Source organism: Taurulus bubalis (genome assembly GCF_910589615.1).
Source record: "Taurulus bubalis genome assembly, chromosome: 2".
In the NCBI taxonomy this organism is placed as follows: domain Eukaryota; kingdom Metazoa; phylum Chordata; class Actinopteri; order Perciformes; family Cottidae; genus Taurulus; species Taurulus bubalis.
Genome location: NC_136590.1, coordinates 43,053,328 through 43,074,820, shown reverse-complemented (window position 1 = coordinate 43,074,820; position 21,493 = coordinate 43,053,328). Strand labels below are relative to the sequence as shown.

Below are 21,493 nucleotides of genomic sequence, written 5' to 3'. Positions count from 1 at the left end.
GTTAGCAGAGCCGTTCCTCGTGGGCTTCAGCAGTCTGAAGGTGTCTTCCAAAGTCAAGGTCGTTTATGAAATCCTCTCTTTGCTTTTCTTTGTGTAGTAATAAAACACTTGTTATCCTCTGGAGTTGTCTAAGTTGAATGGATGAGGCCCATTACCTTCAAATGGTTCTTTAAAAAAATAATATGTTAATGTTTTGTACATTTTTGCAACAGAATGAAGACTGGATTTTGTCTTCCCTCTTCCATTTTAGGGCCATTAGGAAGCAACATATGAGTATTGGGCAGCTGGTTATTATTATGAAGTGCTGCATGAAAGAGTCCTACAACCACAGACTGTATAAGAAGTGGACGTCTCTCATTGATTTGAGGGCTGCTGTGAAAAAGCCTCGAGTTCGGCCATTTTCTCATAGACTTCTATACAACCAGAGGAGTCGCCCCCTGATGGGGACTAGAGAGAATGCAGCTTCAACACACTTCCACTCTGCAGAACTGGAAGTTGTCGGCTGTCTCTCATTTCAAAGTCAATGTTTTTTTGTTTTTCTCAATAGATTTCTGGGTAGATGCCTTCAAATACAGGCCAGACACAAGCTTAATATATTTTAAACGTGTTGTCCTACAATATCAAATACATCCGTAGATTAATCTTTTGCGTGTCTTTAAAAAGGAGGTTTCTGACAAGAGTCTGAATGAGACGACTAGACGTCTTCACTAGAACACTAGACCTCCTTGAGCTTAGTGTAGTGACGTGAGGTCATGTGACCCTGATGTAGCTCCTTTATAGCCTAACGTTAGCTTTTTGCTTCTGCTGATCGTACGCACGCTTCAAAAATCATAACAGCTGTGTTAATTTGTGAAGATGTTCTCGATGAACAGGCGTGAGCTTCATAAGCGAGTTTATTCTCTGCAATAATCCAAATTCCTATAGAAAAGTCTCACTGGCTTTTTGTGGAGGGAACCAGTGCGACGTTATGTTCCTACAGCAATGAGTCATCGCTGCTATGTCTATAAAACACGCAAGAATAATTGTGAACCTTCTTTTCATAATCAGTCGTACTTAACTTGACTAACGGCTGATAAACTCCTCGCTAATTCAGTGCGCCGCACAAAGTCATGAGCCCGGCACATCAACATTCCCTGAGCTCAGAAGCTAGATTGAGCCGTCCATCCATCCCTTTGATAAACAGCTCTTACAGAAGTCTGTTACAAAGCTCTATCTGGACAGAGTCGGGGGCGCCCTCCTCCTTTAAGCTGATTTACCGATGACCGACTTTGCATCACAATAGCAGAAAGGCCCCGCTCGCTTGCTTTGGCAGCCTCACCATCTTTGTTCGCCGGCCAATCGAGGGCCGTTCTTCTCGGGCCGCTGGATCAGCTTTAATTGCATTTGGAGATGAGAGAATGTGCAAACATTTTCCCTTTTGCTTTTCTGGTAGCAAGGCAGCCCCCGGCTCTCAAAATGAGCATTGATGAAATGCCGACACACTGTGCTAATAATTACAAGCTCGCGGGACGATCTCGGAAATGCAACCGCACTTCAGGTTGTCACTTGCGTTAACGTTATTTAGAAACTCCCGAAGCTTTAAGAGTGAAACATTTTTAGTTTCTTCAAATTAATTCCGCGATTTGTCAAAAACGGCAAAAATGAAATACGCTCTCTGCATGTTGCGTGTGCTTTTTAGTCTCAGTCGACATGCATAAAGGACGTCCTGAGACGAGGACAAACCCAGTTTTGATGAATATGCATAAATCCAGATCTTCTCTGTAATGTAAAATACTGACCACGGCGCTGTGAGCTAAACCCTTCAGAGATGACGATATTAATAATCAATAATACATGTTAAGAAAAGCCACTTCAACTCAACTTCCCAGTCCCGGGTGAGACTGTTAATACTAAGGATGAACTTTCATAACATTTCTTCTCGCCTCCCTCTTCAGGCTGACTCTGCACTTACCAAAGGACGTGGGCCTGATGGCGGTCGCTGCTCGACAGTGCCAGGGCCGAGGTCAGTGCTCCAGCACACCGGGCACCTTCATAAGCAACAATCACGCATGCATTCAGGTTTTTATTGTGTTTTTTTATCTTATTTGTCAGAGGTGCGTACCACTTACCGGCCCCTTCGTTTGTCTCCTGTGTTTCCGGCAGGTCGGGGGAAGAATGCCTGGCTCAGCCCTCTGGGCTGCGCTATGTTCACTCTGGCGGTGCAGGTGGAGCTGAGCTCCAAGCTCGGACAGAGGATCCCCTTCCTGCAGCATCTGGCCGCCCTGGCGGTGGTGGAGGCCGTCCGCACTCTTCCTGGATACCAGGTACACACGCCCTCCTTCACCGGCTTCCTGGTCGAGATGTAACCGCCTCTGTGATTATCGTATCCAAACATCATTTAGATAGTGGTCCCTGGTAGCAGAATGTCATGTTGTAGCTCAAAGTGAGTATTGGGTATTCTATGGAAATGCATTGTGCTGATGATGGATGACGTTTGAACGCGTTTCAACCTTCATCAGGACATAGACTTGAGGGTGAAGTGGCCCAACGACATCTATTACAGTAACCTGATGAAGCTCGGGGGAGTCCTGGTGACTTCCACTGTGATAGGATCCACCTTTCACCTGCTCATAGGTAACTACCTCCTCCTTCTAGTCACCAGTGGTAACAATCCAGTCAGTCGTGTGCTGTTCCACAGCAAAATGCCTTGAACCCGATGTCGCCCCTACAGGCTGCGGCTTCAACGTGACCAACAGCAACCCGACGGTGTGCATCAACGACCTGATCCAGCAGCACAACGCGGCGCACGGCGGCAGCCTGCAGCCGCTCCGCTGCGACCAGCTCATCGCCCGCACGGCCGGCTGCCTGGAGGCCCTCATCGCCAGCTTCCAGCGGGGGGGCCCCGACGCCGTCCTGCCCGCGTACTACAAGAGGTGGCTTCACAGGTGAGCGCGGGATTCAGCCGGGACCACAATGCTTTTGTTTAGGTGGAGACGGCAATACGGCGTGACTCCAGGATGCCACGTTTAAAATCTGTGCTGCTAAGATAAGAATTAATTTGCACATGAAATGATGACAAACATGTAAGAATGCTGTGCACATACACAAAAACATGCAACGGAACATTACAAGGAAGGAAGGTGTGTAAAACATACATATTTTTCAATGCACATGTTTATATAGATAGGATGTCCCAAAAAAATACAAGCAAATTCAACTGGAAGGTGCAGATCCCACAACCAGTGCAACCCCAAACTGGCTAACGGAGTGTGCACAATTCTGGGAAGCACAGGAAACAGAGGAGGCAGTGAAGCATATGACACACGCGTGACCGTCAGTAGTGGGGAGAACATGGCTTCATGGTTGGGGTTATATTGTATTGGGCTTGTAAGGAAAGCCACTAGTGGATATTGAAGTATTCATATTTTAGAAGCCTGTCCCTAGTGGGTGGTAGTCGTAGATACTAGTGGGAGTCTGTAGTGTTTTTTCTGAAGCGGAAGCGTGACGTGTCTCTCTTGTGCTCTGACCTCAGCGGGACCCAGGTGCGTCTCTGGAGCGAGGACGGCCTGGAGGCCGAGGTGGTGGGCCTGGACCCCAACGGCTTCCTGCAGGTGCACAGCAAGGAGCAGGGCGTGGTCTCCCTGGAGCCCGACGGGAACTCCTTCGACATGCTGAGGAACCTGGTGGTCATCAAGCAGCACTAGGACCGAATCCAGCATCTCTTCCAACAGGCGGGAGCGCTCACTGAGTTATTTAGTCCGACTGTGTCACTATATCGATGTGTCTGGGTTTTACAGTTGATTAATAAATGCGTTGCTATGTTCCAGAGTATTGGTTAGCTTTGTGCGCTAACCTGATAAACTGTGAATATAAGGCTGCTGGTGATGTCTGCTGTCAGCGATGGCTCACTACACACATCAGCTGATTCAGGACCACCAGTTCACACCGTGACCCAAGAGCAATAAATCCTGAAGCCCTCATCTGAACAGCTGACTCCATTTCACCTTTACACGACAACAGGGATCATTGTGGATTTTGCTGTTTGCTGATTTCTGCAAAAATAAAGATTTCCACAGAACTACGTTGCTTGTGTTTTTTTAACTAACCAGCTTCTGTTGACTTACCTGGTCTACAAAATCCTGATTATCAACCAAGAAGTGTCTAAAATACAATGAAATCAAAAAAATAATTAAAACTAATATGGAAAATGATAAAGATTGTAGCTTTTAGATTTTTAACAGGAAGCTGTATTCAATATTCTGACTGTTTCACTTGAAAATAACTCTTTCATACCTTGGACAGAGTTTTCCACACTTAATATAATGCAAATGTAAAGCCATGGCTCAGCTGTTGCATTGGATTACTGGTGTACCTAATAAAGTGGCCACTGAGTGAATCTGCATCATTTCCTCTGATGGCTTCCTATAACATTTAGTGTCATGTTGTGCATGAGGTGTGATCTCGGTGGAGAGCTGTGTGTGTGTGTGTGTGTGTGTGTGTGTGTGTGTATGTGTGTGTGTGTGTGTGTGTCATATTTAGATCTATAAATGCTCTTTTTATATTCTAATAAATAACTACTCAATTCAAAAATGTTGATTTCTGAGCAGTGCATTAAAAAGGACAATATGTTCCTCTGAATTGTGGAGTGAAAGTAAAAAGTATGAGGTCGCATCAAACTGCTCCACTGCTGTTATTAAAAGGTAAGAAGAAGAAAAAATCATTTTTCCTTTCCTTAATGTTGTTGTCTCGGAGCGGCTGTGGCTCAGCAGGTAGAACGAGTCGTCGACTAGCTCCAAGGTCGGTGGTTCGAGTCCTTGAGCGTGACATTGCACCCCCAAATTCCATATTGCATGTGAGTGAATGTGTTTCATCCAAGCATTGCACTTCCTCTGCCGATAGAACGATTTGTTACTGTGTGTGTGTGTGTGTGTGTAACAGTTAATTTGTCTTCAGCACCTGGGCCTCCTGGCTCGTCCCGCCTCCCCCAGATGAAGTGAAAATGTCAAAAGGAGACATGCGAACTGCTGGAGCTGGACGCAGCCCTGTGCTTCATCACAGACTCTGTCCTCCTCTTCCTCCTCCTCCTCCTCCTCCCTATATGTCAGACACAACACGCCAATATGGAAGTCATCACGGCTAACAGGATGTTCTGCCGGTTCTCCTGTGAAACACTCAAAGAAAGCCCATTCACAAAAGCGGCTTAAGTCCAGATTTAAAGATATATTTATTATTATCAGATGTTTATTACAGATAACGGATTCACCCCCTCGTTTTATTGTAGGTTTCATAATTTAACAAAACTGATTCACAGTGGATCGCTTTTGATTTCAGTCAAAAAAGTGAAGAGGAAAAGTGACAGCGTATTATGAAACAAGAATGAATAATTGATTCCATAAACATTTGTTCTCTTTGTGTCCATATGGAAGCAGACATCGCCTGATAGGTCTGTCCTGCATCGACGTTACACTTTCTGAGAATGTTTTTTTTTATTTTTTAGAATATTTTGTCATGTAATTGAAACCAGCTGCTGGACCTTGCAGACACAGATGTCAAACTTGGATTAAATGCACACAGACAATGACAATGAACTGTTGTTGGTAGTAAGTGTTTAATCTTGGAAACGTATTCATTAATTTATTTTTGTCACCAGTTTTTGACATAATTATAAAAATGACAATATACCGTATCTGTCATGGCACTTACAGTAAGTAAGTAAGGGACTGAGAAGATTGAACAAACATGGCCGCCTTGCATCAGCCAGAGTGTCGTGTTTCTCACACACACACACACACACACACACACACACACACACACACACACACACACACACACACACGCTGTCTTGTCACCTGTTCATGTTACCCATCAATCATCATTGCATATCTGTACGTATATGACCAAAAGACTAAATAGTTTACTTTTAGTTTTATTAGTTTAAGTCAAATAGATATATCTATCATTTTGATGTCGCTACAGACTATTTTACCAAAATGCACCCTTACTTTGAAAGGCGTATATAGCAAATGACCCCTGGTGATGTCACCGTGTTCGCAGAACTCCGCCTATCGACTGCAGTGTCATCATAACCCCAGACCAGAGCTATGGAAATAAAAACCCAAATTGCAATAAACCATAGTTTTCCTTAAAAATAACTTTATTTTATTGTCTACAGACATGTTTCCAAAATCCAAACGCCACCTTCTCAGTCACAGTTGAGTGTAATGCATGTTTCAGCCTCTGGGGGCGACGCTCAACGCTCCCTCGCCCGCCCGCTCTATTGCACCAATGTGTGTGGAAATCGCTGATAAGTGAAGTTATGCAATAAATATATAACGTAGAATAAATAGTGCAATTAAAGACAAAACCCTGCCTGATTTAACCATGTCTGCCTGCTAAATAAAATTAGATTTTCATTTGAAGAGCTGCTGCATCATATACACATAGTTGTACTGCACTAGTTAGCTATTGTTTACCAACAAATGACATGGCTCTTTCATTTTAAACAACGTATCAAGATTTTGAGATTTTATTGATGTATGCTTGGCATATATGAAAAATCAATTTTCATCCAAAACTTCAAACATTTAAATAAAGATGGGTTGTGTGTGAATTGTGTTGAAATGAAATGTGTAAATTAAACGTACAATATATCGTTTAGGCCCTAAGTTTGGGTTTAATATTAATAATGAAAAATAGTAAAAGTTAATAAAAAATTCCTGCGGAAGCTGTATTGCATATTATATATTCTATAGAACGCATTTTATATGACGGACAACAAAAGAAGGCTCACAGCTGTAATGTCCTATTGTGAGTCAAACTATCCTGCAGGAGTGCAAAGGGAGGAGCGAGTCCGGCCGGAGTCTCAGAAGCACTCGGACTCTCCTGCGCTGCGGTCCTGGGTCACCTCTCGTTGGTGATGATGACGGAGGTGCCGATGTAATGCGGGATCTCTCTGTGGCTCTCGGGCGAGGAGCCGGAGCTGGGGCTGTGGCTGTTGCAGCTGTACGAGGCCGTCTCTTTGCCGTGGTAGCCGTGGCCGTCCGCTATGTGGCTCAGTGCGGTGAAAGCGGGGGCCTTGAGGGAACCGTGTTTGCCCAGTTTGTGAAAGTTCAAAGACACGTACGGGGCTTGGGCTGGAAGTCCCACCCCGAGCCCCATGCCGATCAACATCCTCCTGTCCTCCTCGGCCGACCTCGGCTGCAGCTCCGCGGCGGCTCCGTGCTGCTGGAGGCCGCCGCCGCCGCCGCCGGGTTGCGGGTATGCCGCGGCCGGGTGGCCGTAGGGAGCCTCCATCATGCAGAGCCGCCTCCTCTGCTCCAGCGCCATCTGCACGGGGAGCGGCTGGCCGCCGTGCAGCGAGCCCGCCGCCTGCTCGGCTTTACCCAGGGCCGGGCCGCTGAGCAACGGGCAGGCGAGGGCCCGGTCGCCTCTCGTGTTATGTCGGACCTCCTGGCCTAAGCGCTTACCGTCCTTGGCGGCGTGAGGACGGGGGAGTGGACAGACCTCAGGCAGCTCGCCGTGGACGAGCGTGTAATGTTCGTAGGGTTCTTCCTTCAGCCGGCTGGCCGAATGCGGGTTTGTGCTGATGGAACAATCGTGGTAGATCTCATCCGGGTGCCTGCGGTCCGCTGCCGGCACTGGGCCTGATGAAGAACACAATATTCACAAGCTGAAATTACACCAGAACGTCTGCAGAGAGAGAGGAGGGGCAAATCCAATTACTTTTTAAAGCGGCTTAATTGAGGTAACTCAACGGTGCTACATTAAGAGCATACCTGTGTACTTATTTGGTGCTGGGGGGCTGCTGATGTTCCAACCGACAGACCCTCTGCCGTGCAGGGAGCCGAGGATCTGCTGAGCCAGCTGGGGGGACGGGCTCTGAGCGTCCAGGTGCCGGTGATTGTAAGGGTAGTGCAGGCTCAGGTTGTATGCGGGGCCGCAGGACCCCTGGCCTGCTTCAGGGCTCAAGCTGGAGCTCCTTTCCCTGCAGGAGGTCAGGGGGTACGGGGATCGGTCCTTCCACAACCCCCTCTGCGGGGAGCAGCTGGAGCGGTCTGGCTGGAAGAGGCCAGCAGCCGGCTGCTATCATGAACAAACACAAACGTTTATTTGTACAGCACATTTAGAAAACAAAGCGAGTCAAAGTGCTTCACACAAAACCACTGAAAGCACAGAAACACTATTCACAGCAGTACAATCTAACGATCTAAATCACATGCTTAGGATTACATCGTCTTCTTTAAGATGTGGGTGCGTGAAAACATTCACCTTTTGTTTACTGAGTAAGCCAAGAGGAAGGCCCACCTCTGGGTAGTGAGCAGCTCTAAGCTTGGTCTTCATCTTCACTGCTTTGGTCCGGAGTTGTTTGCGGTGGTCCTGAACCGAAGGAAGACCGAGACCCGGCTTCGTGGCTCGACTCTGGTCTTCGGAGAGCTGAAGCTCCTTGCGCTCGACGTCGCTGTGTGCAAACAGGCAGGCATCTTCGTACTGGTTTCACTGGAGGGTTTACATGGAGAGGAGCGCTTACTCACGTGAGGACGTAGTTCACACTGACGATGCAGTGAGGCCTGGAGGAGCGGCTGTTGTGGACGATGGTGGCGTAGCTCTGCACCCACACCCAGCCGCCATGCTTTGATAGCATGCGGTAGTACTTAGTGGTGACCTGCCCCTTCACCAGCACTACAGGAAACACAAAGATCAGGATCAAAGAGAAACATTGTCAAATCTGACATCAGCCCCTTTGACATATACAGGAAGGGCCTCTTTTTAAAACCAGCATTGTGCATCAGTCATTCAGAAGAATGGACTGTAACTGAAAACCTGCAATAACAGTTTGTTTGCCACTTGGTGGCAGAAGAAATAAGCTGTGAATAAAACACTGCCATGTTCTTTTTATAATTTAGTTTGAACGGCTACTTAACAGTTATTCTCAATATTCTCTCTCTCTTTTAAATATGCTCACCGGCTCGTCTGCAAGTGAGTCTGCTGTGCTGAGCAGGTCATGCATAGAGGGTTTTTTTTACAACTTTTGCTCTGAAAACAGTTGCCTGTCGAAAACGATGAGAGCAAAGAGTCGGACAGCTAAACAATGAGTCATATTTCTTTTTTGCATTGCCATCTTATTTTCATAAAGTATCAATTATAGCTGCTTTAAAAAGACCACAATGCAATGCAGCCACAATGAACTGCGTTTTAAGTATAACATATTATGGTTGTGAAATAGATGTGATCCCATTTAAGAGCTCCAGGGACTTGGCGGTCTTTGGTGTTCTAGCTTCAGCCTTCCTCCTTCCCATTGGAGGGATCCAGGGTGGCCTGTATCTCTATGCTCACTGGTTGGTCCACACTGGAGAGAGAGTGGCTGGTCTGCCACTCAGAGAAGCTATTCACCACCGAACCAAGAACGTATTCGATCATGCTACAGGAGGAGAGGCAGCTCGAAGTCTGTTCCATAATAAACTGGCTGCCCATCATCTTGTGCGTATCATGGAGGGGGATGAATGGAAAACTGCATGTAACACACCCAATGGAAATGGGACCCTGTCATTGCCTTTGGCTTCAACAAACGTTGACAAAAAAAATATCAACTTTCTATCTTGAAATCCAAGCTGCAGCATGTGCGGTGCATTCTCCAAAGGCTTCCGAAGAGGCCGTCAAGGCCAAGAAAGGTGAGCTTTTTGGGGGCTTTGTCAACGCAGGGAGCATCCATGGGGAACCTGCCAAGTCGAGGCAGTCTTGGACTCCTTTCCTCACAATGAGCTCGAGCATTTCCTGCCCTTTGCCAACTTCTAGTGCCGATTTATCAGGAAGTACAGCGCTGTGGCGGCTCCTCTCATAGCCCTCATCAACTTCTCAAGAACATTCAACCTGATGCCCTCTCTCACTACTTCAAGTCTGAAAGTTCTGCTGTCCAACCTAAAGTGATTCTCCCCTTCACTTGCTCCGTCACCTGGGCAGTGGAGGATGAAACGCTGAGTGTTCTGCTCCCGGTGCCACTAACTGTCTCTTTGTGCCAGCTAACCTCCGCTCCTAGGATCTGCAATAGGGTCACGTTGGCTGTTCTACGGCAATGTTTCTGGTGGGCTGCTCCCTTCATTTCCTTCCACAAATTCCCTTCTGCCACAGAGACAGATGAAATGATGTAAAACTATGACTTTTGACCTTCGTTCTGCCTCCCTGATCCATGGATTGATTCTGGACCTGTGAGTCGTGTTAAGGGGTTCAAGCTGCCTGTTTTTCTGAGTCCCTACATTGTGCATTCATCATTGTTGATTGGTCACTTCACTTCTGTATACTCTCCCCTGCACTAAGGCTGTGGAGGACTCACGTAAATGGTGAGCGTAGCGTAGATGGAAGACGTCGCAGGCGTGGACGTGGTGGTAGAGCGTCTTCTCTATCAGGTCCTGAGGCTCATAGCCGGTGAGGTCTGCCACCCTGGCTCCAGCACACGGGAGAGAGGGCACACGCTCACAGTCAGGGGTCAGTCTGCACAACTAATGTACATTATGTACATATTTCAATAGTGTTATAATGTGTTATCTATTGCATGTGTTGTAGAAAGGGTGTATTTCCGCTCAGAAAGGTGTCTGTCCTACCTCGTGTCCAGGAAAATGAGTTTTAAGTCCAGGCTGGCTCGGAACATGAACATGTTGCTGTGCAGTTTGATCTCGGTGATGCCGCTGGGCGGCAGCGAGTGGCCGACCGCCACCAGGCCCACCGTCTGATAGCTGGATTCGTACAGCGCCATGTCCATCATGAACTGACGCACTTTCAGGTAGCCGCTGCAGTGGATCACCTGTTGACGCCACAGCAGGACTCCAATGCCGTTACACTTTAATTCAGAGTGACAGAACAGTTTAATTTATCCTCATCTCTCATATTGCAATATAGTTTGGATATTGCAAAGTACTTTTCCTCCTACAATTTTCTATTAGATTTAGGGGAACCAAGTTATGGAATAACTTTTCCCACCTCACAAAGAAATGTCCCTCTATAAAAAATTTCAAAAATTGCCTAAAAGAAAGTCTAATTGCTGTTTCGTAAGAGTTTGTTATGTATTGGTGGTTTTTTTTCTTTCTTGTTTTAGCTGTTATATCTACATTTTTTGCTTAGGAATTGCCACAAAGGTAAAAGCCAACATCCCTGAACAAACGCAAGCCATGCTGACACACACACACACACGCGCATGTACTCACACACACACACGCACACACAGACTTGACATAATTACATTATTTGTCTTTCTCTTCTTTCTTTCTTTTGTTGTCTTTCTTATGCATATTTCAATTTATGTGTGTAATTTTGTAAAATTTTAAATATCATATAGGTGGAGGCTTCAAATAAGCCCAGTTGTCTTTTTGTCTCTTCCTGCACTGTGATATTCATTTTCTGTTATGATTTGTTTGTTTTATTGTTTGAATTGTGCACAAATTTAAATAAATAAATAAAAAGAACCAAACACAAGATCCTGGTACTTTCAAAACCCAACTGTTCAACAGCACACTTGGATATGAACTATGTTTCTATCCTTTTAGACGGCGTATTAGATCTCCACCACGATGCCTAGCAGGACCCCTGCAGTGCTCAGGCTGGATGTTACTGCGCTGTGGACCGCTAGAGCCTCCGGTTCCTCTGCTGTCTGCCGAGGCATATAATCACCAACCGGGAGTGTAACTCATCCCTAACAGCCATGACCTTTATGCAAATAACAAATCCTGTCGGAGGCCCACGCATATGAAAAGGAAACAGCAGTTTTAACTTCTACGTGTGCATGTGAATCCCTCTAACTGTTTACCAGCTGGCTCCCGTGTTCGCTTGTTGTGCTCAATATTCAACAATATGAAGAGGAAACGGATTAGTAATTCCATTTAACAGCATATTCAAAACAATGGGTCTGACAATGGGTCACATCCTTCATGCGTTTGGTTTGTTATGAAGGTTGTTTCTAACAAGCCAACATCACCATATCTTCCCTCAGCAGAGCTCTCTCTGTCCTTCTGCTCCCTCACATGTTGCACAGGGCATCACACGTGTGTGCTTGCAATGATTATGAGGGCCTCTATTCATTGAAGTAATTGGACAAAGATCTGACCGCAGCTTTAGTCTTGTTGTGGGGCAGCGGAATATTCCTGGATGTCCTAAATTTGTAGCCAGCTAATGACCGAAGTGTCTCTTCATGGAATTGAATCACTTCCAGTGTGTGTGTGTGTGTGTGTGTGTGTGTGTGTGTCAAAGTAGAGGAGCATCCAGTGGCTGCACCTACCTTATATCCCCCACATGTGAGTCCTGCATTTCGTTTAGCCAGAACACACTTCATCCTCAAGAAGAACGAGCGCTCGATTTCATACTCTGTCACACAAACACACGTTACAGAGACATTACACGCATGTTACATTGTGTTTTACAACACAGCCTCCCTGTGCTGCGGTCACCAGTCACACGTTGGACTTCTAAGATGATCTACATTAAAAAATAGAGTACTCTTCAGGTACCTGGGGAGAGGTGCTGGTGTGGGGGCTGACAAAGACCCAGCACCGCGGTCATCTCATCGTGGTCTGATGGGTGGATGTACTCAAATATGCTGTTTCCTGTCAGCTCCACCTGAGGGACACACATCCGGCACGCGCTCATGAAGGCGCAGCGGCGAGCTACATCGCAGCTAGCCGAGCGAGACAGAACGCAGAGACCATCTAGTTCTGCTTCATCGTGCTGAGGGCGAAGGGGGCGGGGCTTACCTGGGACAGGCCGAGGTGGACTGACGCCGTTTCAGAGATGTACATGATTTTGCCGTCAGAGGCAACGACGAACACGAAGCCATCCAGAGTCTGCAGAAGCAGTTTTAGTTAGTGGGAACATTTTCTTATTATTTACCAGTGATTAACTGTTATTAAGCTTCTTTATTATTACTTTTCAATTAAGAAAAAACATCAGGCAGTATACGTGTCTTCATAAAAACATTATTTAAAACAAACATAATTCCCATCTGTATTTTACCTCACATTGTTCTTCTGTTAATGTTCTAGTATTGAATGCTCTTACTGCAGCGAACACTCTTCTTTCTGTGTTTCTGTTTTTGATGCATGGAAACATAAATCGACGATCATCGGATCAATTGGTTAAAAATTATAAATAAAATAAAAAGAAGAAACTATGAGCCTTGACTATTTACAACTATTGAGTTAACATTTTGCAGATGTGTTGATATTTCTGTGTCTGATAGCTTATATTATCCAAGTGGATTTACATTACTCCAAATAGCCCCCATGTGTGACTCAACTGTCTAAAAAGAAAAGAAAAGCATCGTTGATTTAATCCAGTGCTTAAAGTGGAATAAGGAAACGAGTCAGTCATTTAAACCAGCAGCCTTCATAGCACGCTACTGAGGCACAATCTGTGAGCAAGAATATTTGAGAGGCTGCAAAGTATGAATTGGTAAAACAACAATTACATGTTGCTTATTGTGCAAAAGTTAGGTTCAAAGCGTCCCTGTCTTTATACAGAATACTTATGGACAGAGGAATTTAGAGGCTCCTATTCAGCCACTTCCTCACAGACCTCAGAGCAGCTGCACATTTTTCAGCAGGCCAGTTGTGCTCGGCGCTTTGACCACATGATGAGTACCACGGGTTTGAAAAGGCAGAACAGAACTCAACTGGACCATAAACGATATCATACGAGTCAAGGCCAAGTTCAAGCCTTTACATCCATTTGCTTTGTTGGTCACGACATAGCGGTTATAAATGTCTCCTTCCTACAAGTAACAGAATGAATAATAATATGTGTTAATAATAATAATAATAATAATAATAATAATAATAATAATGATAATATTATTATTTGAGAAACACGTTCCCCAGCATCTTTTGTATTGAGCTCAAAAACAATTATAAATAAAGGGGGTTAAATATGAGTGTTTAATATGAAAGAAAACATTAAAGAAAAGAAAACATAAAACATGCAAAATGAAATAAAACAAATGAAATAAAATAAACAAATTCTGAGCAGTAGAGCTGACAGAGATATATACCTGTAGCCTTTTATAGAGAGGCCAAATTAAGTAGCTTGGCTTACTAATTGTTATCAGTATGAGTAAAACAGTTATTAAAATGAATATTTAAAATGGTGATATCGGTAACCATGAGTGGCCCTGGCAGTGGTTTGGATCAGAAAGCAAACATCATCCTCTATGAGGGTTTAGAGGATGTTACAATCGGAGTCGATCACACCCACTACGTCATCATCCCGCCGCCATGACGCAACACCAGCTCGTGGATCCTGTCGAGAGTTTTCCTCACAGGGACCTTTTTACTGCCCAGAGCACAAGGGCATTGATGTCAGAATCAGCATTGATGCTTAAAGTGGGAAGACAAGCAAAGGTTCGCGTTTCCCCCCACAGTTAAAGTGGAGTAAATCACATGTAATGCAACACGAGCGCGCTGAGGCCGAGGCGCGCTCGTTCTCGGTACCCGGATCGCCCGGTGTGCCGCTGGACCGGCGGCTGTCCGTTACGCGCTCCCAGGTCCCTGTGCTCCCACTGAGGAGGACGGGACCGGAGCTGCGCTCCTCACCGAGCACCGACACCACAACAGAGCCGCACACCGACCTGTGTGTGTCATGGCCTGCAACGAACACGCGCTTTGCAACGTGGCTGTAATTAAAATACATGAGATGATTCATGAACCGACTAGCATGTTGCAGACTTTGTAATTGATTCATGAGTTTATTATCAAAGCCAGCACCTCCTGATAAAACACATATACATATATATATATATATATATATATATATATATATATATATGCATTTAATTGCAAGTATTTGACTGTTATATTTATGGTGGAATAATAAAGAAGCCCATCATCTTTGATGTGTTGCAAATTTAAAATGTAATTGTGGGCCTTGATAATTTGGTGTAAAGTCAGATTTAGCTGGTAGGCTACTTTGCTGACCCCCACTCTAAGGTAGCATAGCATACCTTAGCATGGCATAGCAACATTTGAAATAGCACAGCACACATTAGCACACAGAGATATCATCAACATTGTAGTCGTCTATAAGCAGGGGCAAGAACAAGAACACAGTTTGTTGTTTACTGACTTGTAAAAGGTGGGAGCCCAGTTCTTTGGCCATGCTGTCCAGAGGACTGAGCCTTGATGTCCGACCCCATCCATCACCCAGACCTACAGAGAGAGACACGGAGAGACAGTCAGGGGGACAGAGACTGACATCCAGCAGCAGGAGACAAATACTCACACCGAACATGCACGTCTGACATTGTGCAGATGAAGGGCAAAATCCAATTTAATTCAACTTTGACCCCGAGATATGCTGACTTCCACAAAGCTAACCCAGTAAGGTTCTGCCAGAAGTTATCTGACGCCATCTTGTGCATCTTTAACTTCCAGAGTTAGGGGGGATATTTTGATATATGTCTGCTTTAGCTGTCGTTCGTTATGTGCTGGAGAAAAATCCCAAACATGTGCCGTCAGAGCACATGATACATATCTAAATTTAATTCAACTTCATTCAGCCTCTGGTCTGTGTCATAAACAACACATGGCCTCGTCTGTCAGTGAGCCCGTTTCATGCTGTTCCTGTTAAAAGTCTTCAGGGATATGATATCAAACATAAGAAATGATCCAGATACCTTATTCCGGTTTCTCTGTCCATAAACAGTCATTTCTCTACTGATTTGCAGGCATTATCGGTGTCTGGCATATTTACGAGTACACTTAGCCCCAGTAGGCCTGCATTAAAGTCAACAAAGCAATGTGTATGTGACAGAAATAGCAGATTTTTTGGGGATTCTTTGTTGAAAATGCTGACAAACTTTCTCCAATAACGGCACGAATAAAAAAAGTCATTTCAGAATGATCAGCATTGCAGAAATGTGGCTCATGTCATTACATCACTACAAATCTCCCCACTTGTTCGTCTCTTAATGGATTAACTCCATGACTTGAATTGGGGACACACCTGCAAGTACACGCTCAGCCCCCCGGTTATGATCCGATGAGTGTTGATCCCACGCAGAGCGAGTGGAACATAAGTAGGCTAATCTAGTTATGTCTCTGATTCCTATACGCAGAGCTGTGAGCAAATAAACATGCACAGCAGCGAACACCGATTCAATAACCGATACGTCAGCGAGGCAGCAGCTAAATGTAATGCATGCAGTTACTAATTCAGACAAATGTGCTGTAATTCAAACAGCTAATGTGGCTGTTGGGACTCTATGGGTCATGCTAACTATTAAACTCATCTTGTAGAGATTCGGTAGCCGTCGCCTCACGTGACCCTTATTGTTATCTGTCGCTGCTTCTCTGTCTGCTATGTGAGCTAAAGGTACAATTGCAGTTTTAGCATCTCAACATTTACTGAATGAATTGCCACCAAATGTTGGACGGACAATCGCGGTCCCCAGGGGATGGATCCTCTTGACTTTCGCTGTGTTCCCACTGCAGATAGTTCCCCCTCAGCGTAGGAGGGATTCTCAGCTGATCGCCAGAGTGATGGCGTACGACCAGGTCCAGAAAATGTAAAGTCGGAAGCAAGTTAGCACGCATTAGCATTTAAGTTCAAAGTGCTGCTGTGCTTTTGTACAGCCTGACTGAGCTGCTATGGCTGCAACATTCAAGTACTACAAAAATGAATTTCCATTCACCTCCATTGCATTGGGTTTTTGGGCAGATATCTGTATATCTTGATGAAAAAAAAAAAATATTGGGACTCCTCTTCAACCCAATGCTACTTTGTTCGGGCTTGCTGACAGAGAGGTTAGCTAGCCACCAATCTCTGAACCCATTGGCTAATGGTCTGACACCAGACAAGCCTTTGGTGGAGACAGCAGATCTCAGGGAAAAGACTTCCTTTTTTAGTGCGCTGCTCATGGTCTACAGTCCAATACGAGACCACAGTTGGAGTTGAAGGACTACAACCGGATTGATTTGGAAGTAGCCGGTTAACAAGCTCATTTTAAACCAATATTATAATAATATGCAGCCAAAGCCCGCTCAAACGGGATCAATGCTACTCGGGATCACTGAAACCAAAACGCTTCTTCTGCATATGAATGCAGAATCTGCTTGAGGTCAGATCACCAACACGAGAGTGGACACATGCTCCAGAGGGCTAGAGGACGAGGGCACTCAGTGCACATTTTGGGGACCAACAGATTGTAGGCTCGCTTATTGAAAGTGTGTTGTATTTGTGTTAGTTGTGCATTGTTATTATTCAAAGCAGCAAACTTCATATCTATTCACTGTGTATGTCTGTGATCCTTATCCTTACTTCTAGTTCTAGACTTGGAGACATAGATTGCCTCTTAGTACACTTCTACTTTGTGCTTCAGGCGGAGGTAAAAATACAACACCTTCTAATTCCAACTGTTCACATACTGAGGCCTGGTCAGACTCCTTGGCGTCCTTTTCTAAAGAGGCTCCATACGGTGGCAGTAAATGCTGTGAATTCAATCAGAAACACTTGCTTTGGGTTTCCGGAACAAAACCATTTAGTTAGATTTAGGAAAAACATCATGTTTGGACTTAAAATAGGTATGTAAAATGTAAACAACATAACATAAGTGCGGAAAACACTTCACAAACATTACTAAACTAACTTTGGGACATAATCACCAGTCTCCAACACTGGCCTGCTGTCAGAAAGTCCAGTGTTTATTTGACCCATCCACCTCCCCTCCCTCCCGTCCCGGGTTATACTCTCACTACGACCACTCTAAACAATGTTGCCTTGTGCGTCGGTATCAGACGGGACAACGCGTCTGTATTTGACGAGAACTGACTGCAAAAATAATATTCTGCATTAAGTTATGTATGTGAACAGCTCGAGACAAGGAGCACATTGGAGGAAGCAGAGGGTTCTGTCATCACCTCATCAGGAAGGGCTGACATGTTAAGTGCCTGACACTTCAAATTGAATCTCTCTTCTTTTTTTTTTCATAATCCAGGCCGGCATTCAGAGAGCCCAGTGTCCGCTGCTGCTTCACACAAAATCAAATGCACAGCTGTCCTCAAGCTCGGGAGGGTGAACCATGAGGCTGCTTCGGATTATTCTGTTCAGAGTGTACTTTTAAGATCTGTACAAGGTGTTACGCTCCACTTCTCACTGGTACAAACATTTTGTTTTCATCAGGTGGAGGCCGACCCTCAACCTCACAGATTCCAATCAGTCTCACACTGATAACCCAAAGAAACATTAATACGCTGATGGCACTGAAAGTGCTTCAAAATAAATGTGTGGTGGAGTAAATTGCTCCACTGCTAACATATCAAATAGTGGAATATCTGATTATTCTAGACTAGACTAAATCAACACACATTTGCATATACATCTAGAATAAAACATTCCCGCATTAGTCTTTTGGAAAGTATTTAATTTCTACAGAATCGTTTCCTGCAGAAGGTTTTGCTGAAAGCTGTTTCACTTTTATAGAATCAATTCTGCTTTTCACATCATTTGTAATTTCATACCTGAGCTGCTGGAATATTGGCACTGACGGGGGATGTGGAAATATGAATGCAAAATACTGAATATCTAAGGACATGAAACCATGCAGCAAAGCTCAACATGCACCTATTTCCTGTTAAAACTAGTTGGAGAAACATGCATCATAAGTGACAATGTTATAAAAGTAAAAGTACACTGAAAAGTATAAATATACAGTAAACATATTTTTTTAATGCTAAATATATTTTATATGAAAAATGTTTAAATTGGAACTACTCAACTAAAGCACCAGTGCCTCTAAATTGCACTAAAACTTGTCTTTGAGTTAATACTTTGCTTTTTTATATCTCAGAATTACATTATTGTTCGCTACAATTATTTATTTATTTGCCTTTAGTAATAAATTAACTCTTTTAAAAATGTGTATTTTCAAAAGAGAATACTTCTTTTTTGTTTTACTGAATTATAAGATGTCTTTAACAATATACCACTGCTGTGTATTGACAGAAAAATGTAAACTTCTACACACAAATTAATAATGTAAAAATGTAAATCCAAATAAACTTATCTAAATATCAAAAAAATCATATAAACCTACAAATGGGAGCAAAATCGTCTCATATCCTTTGACCTTGCTGGATTCCTGATGTTCTTCTTCTCAAACTAACTAACAACGTTGCCAAATTAAAATAAAAGCCTAAATCTTAATACCATAAAATAAATGAAATGCGGAATTATATGCAACAACAACAAAAAAGGTGCAAAAACGAAGCCGCACGCGCTCAAATGGTCGCTGCTCGGTGTGTTTGTCCGCGCGTAATAATACGTGTGTTATTGGGCGCGTGCATTTTGCTTGTTTGGTTTTAATTTCTGACGCAATGTGAATAAAAATAGCGAGCTGCGGTGCTTCAGGCGGATGGATCCGCTTTTGAGGCTGTGCTGTGTTCAAAAGTATCCAAATTAATAAAAGCTAAATTTTTACGGGTTATTATTACGTAATTTTGCACTTCAGATTGCAACTATGTAATACTATTAGCAGCTGGAGATCATCGAGATAAAAAAAAAAGGTGACTCGTGTCTGATCCTGTCTGTCTATATTTACACTGACACGATAACTAGGTCTACTCTTCTTCTTCTTCCTCTTCTTCTTCCGAGCATGAAAGCAGATGCTGGAGTCATGAACGCGTCACATTAAGAGCTTCCACGCGCCTCCAGATAACCCACAGTGTGTTTTACAGACTTCCCCGTGTCCCGCGGCTCTGCATTACGGGGCTTTACCGGGATTACGGGGCCACACATATAATCCAGCACACATGGATCCAGGAGGATTCTGGATGTCTTTAAACGCACCGTAGGCTTTACGCGCGGTAGACGTTTACCGGGCCTGTTGCCGTGAGGCGTTCACTGCGTCCCGGACAAAGGAGGTCGCTTCGCCGGACTGTCTCCGGGTGGCCCGGCCACAGAGGGCCGTGTGTTCACTCTGACTTTATGAGTGATGACAGAGAGGAAGGGCTCTGTTTGCCTGCCCTCTAACCCGCCCCGGCGGAGCTGCATGCGGCCTTAATGAAATAATTCACCTTGATGAATGAGTGAGGCGGTTAAACGAGACATCGGCTTTTAATCAGAGTGGGAAAACAACCATAACACTTCGATGACACGCTAATTAACTAAATTGGTTTAACACCCCGGAGATGATGATTGAGCGAAGGAGCAAACTCTCACTTTTTTCTTTTTTCTCTCTACTTTTTCTTTTACTGCGAGGAGAAGTGATACGTCATGGAAAAGTAGGCCCGATAATAAATAATACAAAAATCAAACTATTCATATTATTATCATAATATTATAGCTTTCACGCAAAAAAAGAAGGAGTTAAAACATTAAATAAAAGGCTCCAACATGTAATGGGCTAATTAGAAGCTCTCTGAGAAAAGTGACCAGGCCTTTTAAAAAACTTTTGAATTCATTAGTATGTTGGCGTTTTTTAAAGCTGTACAAATAAAACATGAAATACAAAAAAATACAGGCTCCCATTATGGTTTACAACTTTTGGCTTTTTATAGGATCTACTTAGAAGAACGACATTTAGGTTACCTGGTAGTGAAAATACGTTATTCTGGTTTATATTAAATACATAGTAGAAATGCAGTTATTTGCGTTGAAGAATGGTCGTCTCACTTTTAAATATGACATATAAAGCATTAGTAAATTAATAAATCAATTGACCTTCTTACAGAATCCCTTATTCCTCTTATATTAAAAACTCCCACAACGGAACATATTGAAATGAAATGTAGTCATATATTTGCAATATATTATGGAATAAAGCATGTGCATTTAAAACTGCAAAGCTACTTTTCAAATTTCAATTTGATCATTTGAATGCCTCGTCGTTTCTTACACAGAATAATGAACTGACTATCCATATTATAAGTCAATTAAATATGTCAACATTTAAATATGTCACTCTACTGCATGCTCTATGTGACATTCCGATGGGCAGGACTGGTCCTACCTTCGGGGAAGACGGCCCTCATCTTGAGGTAGCTGCTGGTCAGCCGGATGATGGAGGCCTTGTCCAGCTGGGAGGTGATGGCGGCCGGCAGAGGCAGCATCTTGGCCAGCTCGTAAAACTCCCCGTTCTCCTTCTCCCGCCGCGTCTTCGCCGCGTTCTTGCACTTTTCCTTCATCCTTCTCTGGAAGTTTCACATCAATGATTGTTGCACAAAAGTAAGTCTTTCCCCCATAGACCCGCTGTGTTACTGAGAGGTGCGCACGCGCTCCCGAAGCATCTCCAAAATGTCCAGATTCCTGTTCGGGGTGCAACTTTAAATGACTTCGCGTGTTTCGTTTATCCCATCCGCCGCTCAACGCACCGCGACGCCCGGAGAGGAGCTGCACGTGTCGGAACCATGGCGGCGCCGCTTTGATCCAACTGCCCACGAGCGTCACCTGCTCACCGGCGGCAAAGTCTCGCTGAAACGCCACGTCCCGTTTTCACGGTGAGCTGTCAGTGTTCCGCGCGTCAATTCATCCACCCAGATGTCCAGAA

At 44.3% G+C, this 21,493-nt stretch overlaps 2 protein-coding genes across 2 annotated transcripts in view; one reads left to right on the top strand and one right to left on the bottom strand.

Moving 5' to 3' along the window:
• The window catches only part of hlcs (holocarboxylase synthetase (biotin-(proprionyl-CoA-carboxylase (ATP-hydrolysing)) ligase)), a gene marked incomplete at its 5' end in the record, with an annotated part of 28,974 nt that extends 24,927 nt beyond the window's left edge, over positions 1-4,047 (top strand). Inside the window, 5 exons of the mRNA XM_079214422.1 lie at positions 1,935-2,002; positions 2,143-2,303; positions 2,499-2,613; positions 2,711-2,924; positions 3,512-4,047. Coding sequence (XP_079070548.1) covers positions 1,935-2,002; positions 2,143-2,303; positions 2,499-2,613; positions 2,711-2,924; positions 3,512-3,683 — 730 coding nt within the window. The 3' untranslated portion in view covers positions 3,684-4,047. The remainder of the gene's footprint in view (positions 1-1,934; positions 2,003-2,142; positions 2,304-2,498; positions 2,614-2,710; positions 2,925-3,511) is intronic.
• Positions 4,048-6,879: 2,832 nt separating this feature from the next.
• sim2 (SIM bHLH transcription factor 2) lies at positions 6,880-21,131 on the bottom strand (the record flags this gene model as incomplete). Its single annotated transcript, XM_079235634.1, has 11 exons — positions 6,880-7,622; positions 7,755-8,058; positions 8,284-8,437; positions 8,511-8,658; positions 10,307-10,413; positions 10,575-10,774; positions 12,242-12,327; positions 12,471-12,579; positions 12,714-12,803; positions 15,076-15,158; positions 20,957-21,131. 11 exons carry the CDS (start codon positions 21,129-21,131, stop codon positions 6,880-6,882), a joined length of 2,199 nt encoding a protein of 732 aa, XP_079091760.1.
• Positions 21,132-21,493: the final 362 nt, after the last annotated feature.